The following is a 15,282-nucleotide window of genomic DNA, read 5'->3' as shown; positions in this document are numbered from 1 at the left end:
TTTGAAAACCTTCATAAAAATACCATAACGTCATTGTAATTTTTTGCTGATTTTCCAAATGATATTATTCAACCCCAGAACATCAAATACTACTTGTACTTTTACGATTGCCCATTTCTATGTAACCAATTTTATTTGGTTTTATTTGTTTTAGTTTTTTTTTTAAATTATTAAAGGAGTCGAGTGAACTTTATTTTATGCTCACCATATAGAAATGAATGTGATAAAGGAATTTTTCAAAAAGCATATAAAAATGTAATCTTCCAAGTAATTTTAAAGTTTGATAGCAATGAAAATATGGTAGCGAGTTGGTCGATCTGGCGTGCACTGTGTTTAAGGGGTGTATGGTATACAAACAAACTGAACACTTATTTCCAAATCTACCGATATTACAGTTAAATTTTCATCTGTGTACAATGAATTTAAACAAGTTTTTTTTTACTTTATAAATGTTTTTTTTTTAATTGTATGAATAAAACAATGTTTAATGTACCATCTCATAGTAGCTTGGAAAATGAATTCTGATATAAAATGATCTTTAAAAAGGTAACAAGAATATTTTATGGAATTGGTTATTGAATATGTCAACTATTCAAACTTCTCTTTAAGAACCACTTAGCCAATTTTATCCAAACTTTAAAAATAGGTTACGAAACTATTAAACTATTAAGATCATATTATATAATACTAAGAAAAATGTACAGAGAAAAAGGTTTTGAAAATGTTTCATTTTTTCAGAAAGTAATGCTGCATTGTGATATTTTTATGTGTGATTTTAACTGTTGTGACATTAAATGAATCCACCATCCTACGGTTTGGAGTTCACCACGATCCTACGGGTCGTAGCTCACCATAGAATGGTTTGTAGTTGTTGAAAATTATCCCGACAATGGTTATACATTAGAATTGCCGTCCAAAAAAATGATAAGACAGTTGGATTTCTTGGAATTTTTAAATGGTACCCTTAGGTTATTTTATCCTTTTTTCCACGTTTTTTAGTTTGAAAAAAGTGATTTTATGAATTTAATACGGTAAAATGCTAAAACTGCGCTTGAGTGTCATATCTTCAAGGTATTGTAAACTAAACCTAAGTTTGATTCTCTTAATTTTTCGAGGTGGCGATGGATCTTTAAAATAATTCTCTATTTTTTGAAAAAGAAATTATTGACAGCGCATAAAAGTGATATAGGACACTTGTCAATAATAATGTGGATAAAAGTACATACTAATCAAATCACTTTTACCGGCCTGGAATTCTAAAATTTAACACAATTTGACCAAAAACTATGTTTTAATAGTTTTTGGAGAAGTTAAAAAAAATAAATCCCCCAACGGGATACAAACTCATGACTTATGGATTATTAGTTGACGCCCTAACACAATACGCTTCAAAGTTTTTTTTGAAAAGAAATCATTTATATATGAATTATACTTGGGTTTTTTTATGGGAAGAACAGCTCAATATGAGAGTGACCTTACTTAAGAGAAACATCTCAGCATTTTAAAAGTGTTATTTCGTTAAAAATTGATTTTTAAAAGCCTAAATATAACACAATATACAAATGGTAGGGTGAGGTCTTTTTTTTTTGTTATCCCTGGACAGAACCTTGAGGAAAACATGTTTTAAACTTCATTACTTGGTGACATTTTAAAATCTTCTTCTAATCATCGGTTTAAAAAATAAGATGCATCTAGGGCAGAATAACAAAACAAAAAAAAAATATGGAGAAAATGTAAAAAAATTAGCTTCTTTTTTTTTAACAAACTCCTGTTAGATTCCACAGCAAAAATTGTTTATTTTCGAGAAGAACCCCGAAGAAATCAGGAAGGTAAATATGTAGATATACATTTTTGATAAAAACAAGATATCTGTGAGCCAATGCTCACTAGTGATACCCCCGCTCTGATGTGAATATGCAAAATAAGCAAAGTCGACAATTAACAGAAAGCTGGCATCCGATTGGTACAGAAATATATCCCACAATATGGCATGCCTAAACAAATAGTGTGTTAAAATTTCAAGCATCTGCGATAAATAGCTGCTGAGAAATCTTTAACGAAAATTTGTTTGAAAATTTTGGCTAAAAAAAACAAAGTCGTCGTTTAACAGGAAGTTGACATCCGATTAATACAAAAATATATCCCACAATATGGCATGCCTAAACAAATAATGTGTTAAAATTTCAAGCATCTGCGATAAATAGTTGCTGAGAATTCTTTGACAGAAATTTGTTTGAAAATTTTGGCAAAAAATCAACAAAGTCGTCATTTGACAGGAAGTTGACGTCTGATTGGTACAAAAATACATCCCACGATATGGCATGCCTATACAAATACTGTGTAAAAATTTCAAGCATCTGCGATAAACAGTTGCTGAGAAATCTTTGACGGAAATTTGTTTGAAAATGTTTGCTAAAAATAAACAAAGTCGTCATTTAACAGGAAGTTGACGTCTGATTGGTACAAAAATACATCCCACGATATGGCATGCCTATACAAATACTGTGTAAAAATTTCAAGCATCTGCGATAAACAGTTGCTGAGAAATCTTTGACGAAAATTTGTTTGAAAATTTCGGTTAAAAAATAAGCAAAGTCGTCATTTAACAGGAAGTTGACGTCCGATTGGTACAAAAATATATCCCACGATATGGCATGCCTTAACAAACACTGTGTTAAAATTTCAAGCATCTGCGATAAATAGTTGCTGAGAAAAATGCGACAGAAATTTTTGTTATGGACGGACAGACAGACGGACAGACAGACGGACAGACAGACAGACAGACGGACGGACAGACAGACAGACACACAAGGGTAAAACAGTATACCCCCTCTCCTTCGGAGCGGGGGTATAAAAATTATTGAGTTAGAAGGAAGACTACCTCTACGGAATTTTATCAAAATATATAGGGTAGAAAAAAATAGTTTCTTGTTAAATGACTATCTAAATTTTTAGCTGTCTAATATTTCGTGCATCATCGGATCAGTTTGCCTTCACAATACATAAGCTTGTACAAATAAAACGGTAATTAAATTAAATGCAACATGTACAAAACACATGTATACACAGTAAGATAGTTAATCTGAATTTATTATCTTTTGATATCAATTCACCTTTGGAAATGCATATTTTCCTACAAAAATGATACAGAAACATGTTGATATATAAAGTTCGCATTTCGTGTGATTTAAAGAATCTAAAATTTCAAATATTTCGAACTGGACATCACAAACCCTTATTCGTCACCCTAAAGGTATCATATCTGTTATCAACACCATCCTTATACTTTTTGAAAAAAAAAACTGTTATGCTTTGCTTACATGTTCCGAAAATTTTAGGCTTTTTTAAAGTCGTAAAAACGTATTTTTATTAGGCCTTTTTTTCAACAAACATCAGTGACTATCACATACAACAGAAACAAACTGCTTTTGAATGAAAACCTGTTTGTAGCTAGCTATTGTGCTTTTCTGGGAAACTGCGGTTTAGTAGTGTGTTCTTAAACTTCTAAATCGATAAGCTAGTTAAATTTACTACTTGTATTGATTCTTTGCCAAGAAGTCAAGAAACAAAAAAAGTTTTTCTCCTTAATTTTGTTATAGCGAGCTAAAGAACGAGCTACACCTACAGTTCATCAAACAAATTTGTTTGTGTACGTCCCATAATGCTCTCTAATGTTCTCACCGGTGGTGTTATGCCAAAAATGGCCAAATTTTTTAAAACTCGTAATGTACGGTGTCTTAAGGTTTGAAGAGCCTACCGCATTTTGTTTGGCGAGACACAAGAGATTTGTTACATGCTTCGATACCTTCGTATGGAGTCGAGATACGTAAACAAAGACGATAAAAGTCATACATGACGTCACAGTGCTCTCGCGCTATATTTCCCGCGATAAATATAGAGGTGGATCAAACATCTGTAATAAAGTTAATTTATAGTTAATTTAGATGTTGAATTAAAAAAACACAAATTTTGGAACACTGCCTGAAATTGAATATTGTTAATGTATACCTTTTACTGAAATTGTAAACTTCTCAATGGTATAAAATTAGCTGAGAGTGTGGACTTTATTTACGCATGCATTTGCGACTGAAAAATAACTCAAAAAAATACAGTCATTTAAATATGCGGAACTGACTTTTAATGGCACATCTTTTTCATTACAGAATGAAAAGCAATAAACCTGTGTCCAACCAAGAATTCGTGACAACGTTGAATCTCTACTTGATACTGTTATTAACAGCAACCTGAACTTATAGCGGTGTCGTTCAAAATGTATCAGTTTGTTGACTGACATTACATTCTGTTGAATATCTATGAGAGCAAGAAATGTAAACTGTAAGTAACACCAATAAGAGCAAGACGGTTATAATTACCGATAAATAAAATCATAGGTATGCAGCGATTAGGTGAATTTATTCCATTACCTTTGGCACTAATAAACGGAGCAGTAAAGAGAGCAAATTAAACAGAGAAAGGGATATACGGTACAAACGACGACAGTTTAGAGAATAGGCATTCAATTTTAAACAAAAACCAACATATCATCGAGGATGGAGTACGAGATACCAGCTTCTACTATTTTTTACGATGTTAACGTTAATGGAAGATGGGAGCAAACACCGTTTCATGTCGCTTTACTGCTTCTCTACAGTTTTGGCATTGTTGGAAACATATTGGTGATAAAGGTGTTCCAGAATAGGTATGGTGAACCATCTCCTTATCGTTTTCTAGCAACCTTATTGGGTATATCCGATTTGTTTTCTTCAATTGCGTTCGTTGTGAGATGTTTTGAGAGAATTGTATTCGTGTTCAACCAGGTTGTGTCCTTCCATCTTTATATTTGCAAAGTAACCCGATATATATCCTATACCAATGGTCTAGCCAGCGTATTTATTATTCTTGCTCTGGGCATCGATAGATATCGAAAGATTTGTGCGCCTATTCACTGGCAGATGACAAACTCACAGTCAAAGACAATTGGTGTGCTAACATTCATCTTTGGATTCATATTTAATTCACCTTCCATATTTATAATAGGACGACAGACTTATGTAATTCCCGAAATAAATATCACGGCCACAAGATGTGGCATTTCAAATGAATATCAAATAGCCCTCTACCCTCTCATTTTCTATGGACTATATTTTGTAGTCATTTTAGTTTTAATTTTGTCCATTGGTATCATGCAGTACCACATCATACAATCGCTGATACAGCATGCTAATTTTCGAAATCAGATGAGAAAGGTTCTAGACAAACCGGATCGTTCGAACAATCTTGGCAGGACACCGCAAAATTTCCGACAGGATATTTCGGTCAGGAACAGAGAGATTGCCATTGCATTGGCTGTCATCACCTTTCTTATGGTAATTAGTTTTCTTACCCTCACGACATTCCAGACCTATAACGCTTACCAAGGTTTTTACACGCCTTTCGACCAAATGTCCTTGGCCGAAGACTTACTCAACGAATACATCATGGTTGACATTGTCGCAGTTAATGGAGTGCTCAATCCTGTTGTATATTTCGTGCTGGATTTAAAGTTTCGGAAGGAGGTCAGGGCTATGTGTTCACTTACAACAGAAAATCCTTAGGGAAATGATGCATTACAGAGTTCCGGTATCATACTTTATTTTATAACCATTAATTTTCCTTTTTTCGCCTCGGGGAATAGACTCGTTCTCGGGGAATTTTGGTACTGGCAATTTTACAGAGTGGGATCCGATTTCCGGATTAGAGAGTCGTTTGGTTATTTCTTCTTTTTGTTTTAATGCAATCAAGGAAACTATGAGCGAGTTCAATTGTTTTGGCAATCGAGTCATTTCTCTCACTTCAAATTTAAATGATTTTATGAAGATGATTTAACGTTCAACATTTATCATAAATGTACTGAATATTCCTTGTTTGATATACATCTATTTGACAATTAATTTTTATTGTATAATGTTGTTGAATATTGTGATACATGAATATTGTGATACATGAATATTGTGATACATGCATTTAGTTTCGTATGCTTACTGTACAAAATTAGTACCCACATTTTTTAGCATTTTATATGTTTTAGGAGTTTTGAATTATAGAGCGATTTTTAATCTTTGCAAAATTGAAAAATATATGAGCAAAGTTCTCATACCTTTTATAACTACAAAAATGTTGTATGGATTTTTCTCAAGCCATAGTGGAATTTTCAAAGACAGTAATGTTTCATGTAGCAAAACTGGGAAACAAATTCAGAAATATAACTTTTCTTTATTCAATGAAATGTGTTATCGTATTTATTACTCGGCCTTTCTGTCTATTCACTTGCGTCTTATTGTACTAAGCTTCTTAGTGACAAGGCTCTATAAAACAAATATGTAAACCAAATTAACCTTGATCTTGATTTATTTTACCATGACATGTAGTATTAACGAACAGTGTTCCAAAATCAAAAGTCCAAGATTAGTATTTATATATAACGTCAGTCATCATTCCATCCGACTTACAATATGTAGCAAGTGTTTTAAACGTGTTTATTTTCTTTTTGGCATAGTACCACACGAAGACTTTTGTAAGAAAAAAGATATGATAAAAAATATACACTATATTATTGGTTATAAAATAGTTAATTAATAGATAATAATCAATTGTTGTTGTTTCCTAAAAATTATTGATTAAGAACCTTCTTAATATTTTTTTTATTTTGATGCTTTCATATTTTGAAAGAGGGCTCGATTATCGTGGTCATTTTTAGACTGTTTCGATCCCCTATAAACGAAGAGCTTCTGGGAAAATCTTCAAATTTAAAAGGTTAAAGGCCGAACATTTTACAAACGCTTCCTTTTTTACCTGTACAAACTTCAAAATGATGCCGCTTGTCAATCAAGCTTGAAACAATAGCGCCCGGTCTGACCGACGTGATCGTCCGAGCGTTATCTGGCAAGGTCCGCGGATTTCTGTTTACTAGCAATTAACAACATTATCTTTGATATCTTCCGTCAAGTATTGAAAGAGGGGATGAAAATTGAATTTTTAACATTATCAGTATTAACATTGTTGATGAAAAATAATTATTCAGTATTTGAAAATACGCAATTTATATTTGAATCATGTTGAATGCATGTGACCTATTAAATTCTACGAAGATGCATGAGCAGCTCCAAAGCACATAACATTTTCGTTTTAAAACAATCTTATGAGCTATTAAAGCTGTATTTACTGGTAATACACTCAACTGGAACTTGTTGCACGAAACCGTTACTTTATGGAAAACGAATTCCATTAGTTGTCGTATAATGGTTGTCTTTACATTCCACATTTCTACTGATCGTAATGTTTTCTTTTACAATTATATTTATCAAAATTACCTTCCTAAACAATGTCAAGGGCTAAACACAATGTACCGACTTATATTTTTAAAAGAGAATTAATTTACTGAATTTTAAATGGTACTTTACACACGTGTGCTTAGAGAAAATTCGGACAACGCGTAACATTTCCGTATAAAATCGCTTCGTATGGTCATTAGAACAATAATATAATCAAACTAAGACCAATTCTGACTAATTATTTATTTTCTGTCTATAATTTTGCTTCCTGTGTATAGTGATTAGCAGCGTTCAATTCAATTCTTTATTCTCTCAAGACCAGCTCACTGGTATTTAAGGTTCCATATCAGTATGTACAATTGTACACAGTCAAGGATAACATGTATAGTAGGAGTAATAATGATGAAAAAAGGTTAAGTTTACCATACAATGGGTTGTTAAGGTTGGTTTCTGGAAGAACAGACTTCGAAAATTTTCTTAATAAATCTTGACAAGTTTTTAGTTTTTCTACATTAAAAGTACTCATGAGCTCGGTAAATTTTATATTTGGGTTTTTATAATATCTCTTGGACAAAATCATTTTTCTATCGTTTACAAAATGTGTACATTTTAAAATATAATGAAATTCATCCCCAGTACTATTAGAGCCACACATTGTATATTTTCTTTTTCTTTTTTTTTCAATATTATGTCATCTACCTGTTTCTATGGGGAATCGATGATTACATGTTCGCAATTTTGTAAACGTGATCCGTAATTCTGTAGGGTAAAATCAACAAGTACTTTTCTAAATTGAAATTTGTTTTAAAAAATCTATAATTAATACATTTTGGTGAGTTATCTATTATACTTCTCCAATATTGTATAAATTGATTTTGTAATATTTCTTTAACTATTTAACCTTTTAACTCTTTTTATTAAAACAGTTATAACTACAAATTGTTTGATTTCCTATATATGACAACCTGCACGAGTTGAGTATATCATATACACATTTTATCCATGGATGTATAAAAGATCCATATTTGTAACATCTATAAAACTAACAATATATTACATTAGTAAGTTTCAATCGTGGGCTGTCAAAACTTTGCCCAGTACATTATCATTTTAATTTTAACGAAGAGTGACAAGGGATACCTTTCAGTTTCTCCTAGATTTAAGATTAAGAATAAATTTCAAAAATTTTGAATGCACCTTTTCGATAATATATAAGTTTTCGTAACCCCACACTTGGCACGAGTTAAGTAAAATTGGGTCAATGACCTCGTCAGATAGGTCTAAATAGCAATTAATTGGTAGGTTAAAATAACGTATTTTTCTTAAAACACCATATAATGCCTTTGACGCTTGTTCTACTAAATGCTTTTTGGCATTATTAAATTTTCCACTTTCTGATAAAACAATACCCAAATAGCAAAATGATTTTACGTTTTCAATAGTTACTCCTTTATACAAAAATTTACGCTTTGACATTGCACATTTTGTAAAAAAAAAAATGAAGATCTTTGTTTTGGCTATATTGACATTAAGTTTCCATCACAGTAATTTGCAAACATATCTAATGATATTTGTAAATCAGACGCAGATTCAGATATCAATCAATGACAGTGTCCTCAGCATAGAAAAGTAGACATAGTTTCAACATAGCAAATAAGTCATCTTGTATTTGGAGAGAAGTAAAACCCTCTATCTGGTTTCTTTATAAATAATCACAGATTGGATGCTTTCTTTACCGCAAAATATAAATGAGGGAACATAAATAAATTGAAGCACTACTAAAGGTATTTTAGAGGGCAACATATAAACTACCTAAGCCTACATCACTCTCGTCAAAATAAATTCGACATTGCAGTACTAGAAGATGTTAAAACGGGAAACACTTTGGGTTTTTTTTTTCAAACTTGATTGGTACAGATAAAACACATTTCTATTTTGTCTAAGATTACTTGATATTACAATGTGCATTCTTATCAAGAGAAACATGTGAATGTACCTCTATTGGTTTAATTTTCAAAAGCATCAAGGATTATATAGTACATATGATGCAATGTGCGGTTAAACTGCTTCAAGAACTTTAAAAACTCGTATGACAAGTTTTTCAGTATATAAGAATATAAGTATGTTTTGCCATAAATTTATCATTTATGTTGTAAATAGAAATTATCCCTCAAAAATCGAAAACGTACAGAAATGTACTTTGTAAACCATTATTTTTGCGATATTAAATCCCTTCAGAGTGACAACATGAAACATGAAGTCATTGATACCTGATGTGATCGTTCAGAAGGGAACAAAAACGTTCTCGACAAGATACCTTGTTCCCAGCAGTATTCACAGGTGAGTTAAGCACACCTACGTGTCAAATCCAGGTAACAAAATAGTATGTTTCCCGTACCACGTACATGCAGGTGTCGTATTGGATTCAATTACTAAAGGGTTAATTGTCTTTTCATACTCTGCTTTGTATAAGTTTTAAAACAATTTGTAGATATGATAATTTTACATACATACAAAACTAACCTTTAATTTAATTAATATAACGGCATCTTATTATATTGTATGGTATTGTATCAAAAGAATTTAATTATACATTTGAAATTGTATTTACTGTACACGAATTACATTTTGTTGCGTGTTCTATTTAGCGTTTCTTGGCGGAATGTGGCTTCTGTAAAATGATGAAGTATATATGATTGTTAACGCAGATTAGAATAATAAAACAAACACAAAAATGCATCATTAATTTTGTGCATAATAGAATACAGTTAATACCATATATTCCGGGTTTTTTTTTCATACATGACGTCCTTAAAAGCGGGGCTCATTTGAATTTCAAGTATAGATAAGACACCATATACTTTATATCTAGAGGATACAGAATGTTACATGTAATATATTTTCTGATAATAAAACTACAAATATCAAAAGACGGATGCTAGAAATAATGAACCATTTTAATACCTTATAAAAATAACAGTCAAAGAATGTATTAAAGCTATCCAAAACGACAATTTCCGTCCTTGCCTTGTTATAAAATGCAGGTCAACTAATACATTTCAGATATGAAAACATGTTTACCTTTGAAAAAAAAAATCATAGTGATTTCAAAAATATTTCATTTCAAACATTCAATAAGTGCATATATCAGTAGTTAACTAATCAGTAATCATATTCTAAACTATATAATCATAATCCACTTCAGGTTCAACATTAGAGCCAGTATTGTCTTGTGAACTTTGATGGAAATTTATATGGAATTCACTGTCACCATTAGGGTCATGCACATTAATCATTAAAACATTGCTTACACCGGCCAAATGCTGTGGTCTTTCAATAGTCCCCATTGACACGTATTCGTTTTGCTTGCTTAACTGAGCTCTAGGAATACGCAGGGTACTGTGTGGATGGTTCCACTTGATTGATTTCCGACGGAGTTTTCTTAAAAGAAAAGAAATTTGGTTATAATTTGTTTTACACATGATTTATTGTGGCAACATATTTTTTTCTGAAATATTTTTTGTTGAGTTATACTTCTTAACATTAGTCTATCTAAGAGATAACAATGGCTAGAATAATTTTACTTTGTGAGAAAGAATCAATTATTATAGATATTGTAAACAGCGACATACGCATGTATTGTATTAATATAAGCAAACATAAATAAAACACCTGTTTTTCCAACGGATCGCTAACACTATTAATATGACAACAGCTAGTAGCATACAACCTGACGCTGTGGCTGCATCTGAAAAGAAAATGAAAAGTCCATGTACACGTTGTTTTAAAAATTGTTCATGTATACAACAATGTCCAACAAGAGATGTAAATTATAGGTATTAGCGATATTATCATATATTATAATGCGATGAAAAATTTTTAAGATCTACTTAATAATTTAAAAAATCAAAGCCTGAACCGTTAATTTTCACATCGTGGCCAAGGTCTTGTTGATATACCTTTCAAAACTAAAACCAAACACATTAAATTCAAGGAAATTAATAACCATTACAAATTTCCAAATAATCCTTTCTGCGATCAAAATAAAATGATTGATAACTGGTGATACAAAAATGAAGAGAAACATTGTAGCTACATGTATTTTAAGAGATTATATTATATATGTAATTCAATTTATAAGATATTCATAAATGTCCAGTATCAAATAATTCATGATCTTGCTTTCAATCTAAAAATAAAATTCTTTATATCTTGATAATTAATGTTACACTAAAAAAGTCATTAGTCCCAAAGTAACAGAACGTGAGACGTATCACATAAAAAACCCATACTTACATTCTGTAAATTTCATAAATAGGCTATTTTGAGTTGGCTGTGATACATTCTGGATAGAAACATTTTTCAGTTGTTCATGTATTGTATTAGAAATATTGAACGCAGTGTTCAAACGAACAGTCTTTTGACTAGTAATATAACTAGTCGAAAAATGTGTTGGTTGATTGTTTGTGGCATAAGATGAAGTTGATGAAGATGTTAGTTGATTAGTTGTGAAAAAATATGTAGTTGCTGAATGTCTTTGGTGACTAGAAGTATCCGAATATGAAGTCAATGGATTTTTTTGTTGACCAGAAGTAGCAAAATCTGTAGTTAGTGGAGTTGTGATTTGTTGACTAGAAGTAGCTAAATCTGTAGTTAGTGGAGTTGTGATTTGTTGACTAGAAGTAGCTAAATCTGTAGTTAGTGGAGTTGTGATTTGTTGACTAGAAGTAGCTAAATCTGTAGTTAGTGGAGTTGTGATTTGTTGACTAGAAGTAGCTAAATCTGTAGTTAGTGGAGTTGTGATTTGTTGACTAGAAGTAGCTAAATCTGTAGAGAATGGAATATTTGGTTGACTACTTGTTACGTAATCCGTTTTCATTTGAGTTTTTTGTTGACTATTGGTAGCAGAATCTGTAATGAATGACGTGTTTTGTTGACTAGCGATAGCAGAATTTGTAGTCAATGGAATATTTTGTTGACGAGTGGTAGCAGAATTTGTAGTCAATGGAGTTTTTTGTTGACTAGTGGTAGCAGAATGTGTAGTCAATGACGTATTTTGTTGATTAGTGGTAGCAGAATTTGTAGTCAAAAGGGTTTTTTGTTGACTAGTGGTAGCAGAATGTGTAGTCAATGACGTATTTTGTTTGCTAGTCGTAGCAGAATCTGTAGTTAGTGTAGTTTTTTGTTGACTAGTGGTAGCAGAATTTGTAGTCAATGGAATATTTTGTTGACTAGCGATAGCAGAATTTGTAGTCAAAGAAGTGTTTTGTTGACTAGTGGTAGCAAAATGTGTAGTCAATGACGTTTTTTGTTGGCTAGTCGTAGCAGAATCAGTAGTTAGTGTAGTTTTTTGTTGACTAGTGGTAACAGAATCTGTAGTCAATGACGTATTTTGTTGACTAGTGGTAACAGAATCTGTAGTTAGTGTAGTTTTTTGTTGACTAGACGTAAAAAAATCTGTAGTCAATGTAGTTTTTTGTTGACCAATGGTAGCAGAATCTGTAGTCAATGACGTTTTTTGTTGACTAGTGGTAGCAGAATCTGTAGTCAATGGAGTTATTTGCTGACTAGTGGTGGCAGAATTTGTAGTCAATGACGTATTTTGTTGACCAGTGATAGCAGAGTCTGTATTTATTGACGTATTTTGTTGACCAAAGGTAAAAGAACCTGTAGTCAATGACGTATTTGGTTGACTAGTGGTAGCAGAACCTATAGTCAATGTAGTTTTTTGTTGACTAGCGGTAGCAGAATCTGTAGTCAATGGAATATTTTGTTGACTAGTGGTAGCAGAATGTGTAGTCAATGACGTATTTTGTTGATTAGTGGTAGCAGAATTTGTAGTCAAAAGGGTTTTTTGTTGACTAGTGGTAGCAGAATGTGTAGTCAATGACGTATTTTGTTTGCTAGTCGTAGCAGAATCTGTAGTTAGTGTAGTTTTTTGTTGACTAGTGGTAGCAGAATTTGTAGTCAATGGAATATTTTGTTGACTAGCGATAGCAGAATTTGTAGTCAAAGAAGTGTTTTGTTGACTAGTGGTAGCAAAATGTGTAGTCAATGACGTTTTTTGTTGGCTAGTCGTTGCAGAATCAGTAGTTAGTGTAGTTTTTTGTTGACTAGTGGTAACAGAATCTGTAGTCAATGACGTATTTTGTTGACTAGTGGTAACAGAATCTGTAGTTAGTGTAGTTTTTTGTTGACTAGACGTAAAAAAATCTGTAGTCAATGTAGTTTTTTGTTGACCAATGGTAGCAGAATCTGTAGTCAATGACGTTTTTTGTTGACTAGTGGTAGCAGAATCTGTAGTCAATGGAGTTATTTGCTGACTAGTGGTGGCAGAATTTGTAGTCAATGACGTATTTTGTTGACCAGTGATAGCAGAGTCTGTATTTATTGACGTATTTTGTTGACCAAAGGTAAAAGAACCTGTAGTCAATGACGTATTTGGTTGACTAGTGGTAGCAGAACCTATAGTCAATGTAGTTTTTTGTTGACTAGCGGTAGCAGAATCTGTAGTCAATGGAATATTTTGTTGACTAGTGGTAGCAGAATCTGTAGTCAATGGAATATTTTGTTGACCAATGGTAGCAGAATCTGTAGTCAATGACGTTTTTTGTTGACTAGTGGTAACAGAATCTGTAGTAAATGACGTATTTTGTTGATTATTTGAAGAGGAACCTGTAGTCAGTGACGTATTTTGTTGACAAGTGGTAGCAAAATCTCTAGTCAATGGAGTTATTTCCTGACTAGTGGTAGCAGAATCTGTAGTCAATGACCTATTTTGTTGATTAGTGGTAGCAGAATCTGTAGTCAATGGAATATTTTGTTGACTAACGATAGCAGAATTTGTAGTCAAAGAAGTTTTGTGTTGACTAATGGTAGCATATTCTGTAGTCAATGACGTATTTTGTTGGCTAGTCGTAGCAGAATCTGAAGTTAGTGTAGTTTTTTGTTGACTAGTTGGAACAGAATCTGTAGTCAATGTAGTTTTTTGTTGACTAGTGGTAGCAGAATTTGTAGTCAATAGAGTTTTTTGTTGACTAGTGGTAGCAGAATATGTAGTCAGTGGAATATTTTGTTGACTAGTGATCGCAGAATTTGTAGTCAAAGAAGTTTTTTGTTGACTAGTGGTTGCAGAATCTGTAGTCAATGTAGTTATGTGTTGACTGGAATTTGTTAAATTATCGGAATCTTTATTCGGTTGAGTCACATGTATGTGTTGACTGGAAGTATCAGTTGTTGGTTGCTTTTTTGTAAGAAATGGTGTAATCATTGGATTTATTAGCTGAGTAGTTGTAAACGAAGCTCTGGTTAATATACTTGTTGGTTGATCGGTTGTAACAGAAACGTTTTTCGATGGAATCGTTGATTGACTGGTTGTAAGAGACTGGCTTGTTGACAGACTTGTTTCAGTATGAATTGTAACGGTAGCTCTTGTCGGTTGTGTTGTATTAAAAGAAACGTTCCTTGGTTGAGTTGTTGATTGAGCCCCTGTTACAGAAGTATTGTTTGATAAATTTGTTTGAGAGCTAGTATCAAAAGTTAAATTAAACGTTTTCCAGTTGGATCCATAAGCACAATGCGATGGATGAGCTGCTGTAAAACAAAAGAACAATATAAAGTTACACCTCTCAAACTTTAAACAAACTTTAAAAATGCGATTTGCATTACTGATTTTATTTTAATCTGCTGGATAAATAATACATAACTTCAAATAAATATAATGCGATTGCGTTATGTGTAGTCTGTAATTATTGAAATAGTGATGAAAAGGATGTCGTTTAGAGTTAAAAACCATTAAACAGGTATGCTTTGGACTTACCCGATTCACATATAAAAGGAAATATATTGTCTAAATCAGTTACGGTCCATGTCCCGTCTCTCAAGACAACTCGCTGCTTTAGTCCAATTGTCTTATTTAAAAAGCCGGGTATTACGAACGAAGCAATTCTTCCGATGAATTTCCGATCTTTAA

The 15,282-nt window shown here is 32.2% G+C and overlaps 1 protein-coding gene across 1 annotated transcript; it reads right to left on the bottom strand.

Moving 5' to 3' along the window:
* Positions 1-10,249: 10,249 nt before the first annotated feature.
* LOC136271039 (mucin-22-like) lies at positions 10,250-14,898 on the bottom strand. The gene is made up of 2 exons (XM_066070113.1): positions 10,983-14,898; positions 10,250-10,751 (listed from the first exon to the last, which is right to left on the bottom strand). The coding sequence occupies exon 1, from the start codon at positions 14,578-14,580 to the stop codon at positions 11,584-11,586; it is 2,997 nt and encodes a 998-aa protein (XP_065926185.1). The 5' UTR covers positions 14,581-14,898; the 3' UTR covers positions 10,250-10,751; positions 10,983-11,583.
* Between the last annotated feature and the right edge of the window lie 384 nt (positions 14,899-15,282).

The sequence above is a fragment of the Magallana gigas genome, chromosome 8, assembly GCF_963853765.1.
Source record: "Magallana gigas chromosome 8, xbMagGiga1.1, whole genome shotgun sequence".
NCBI lineage: Eukaryota > Metazoa > Mollusca > Bivalvia > Ostreida > Ostreidae > Magallana > Magallana gigas.
Note: the sequence above shows the minus strand (reverse complement) of the source record. Positions and strands in the feature narration are given on the sequence as shown.

Excerpts from the sequence above, each read along its gene's own strand:
- LOC136271039 (XM_066070113.1), bottom strand. The coding sequence starts at position 14,580 with ATGATTACACCATTTCTTACAAAAAAGCAACCAACAACTGATACTTCC.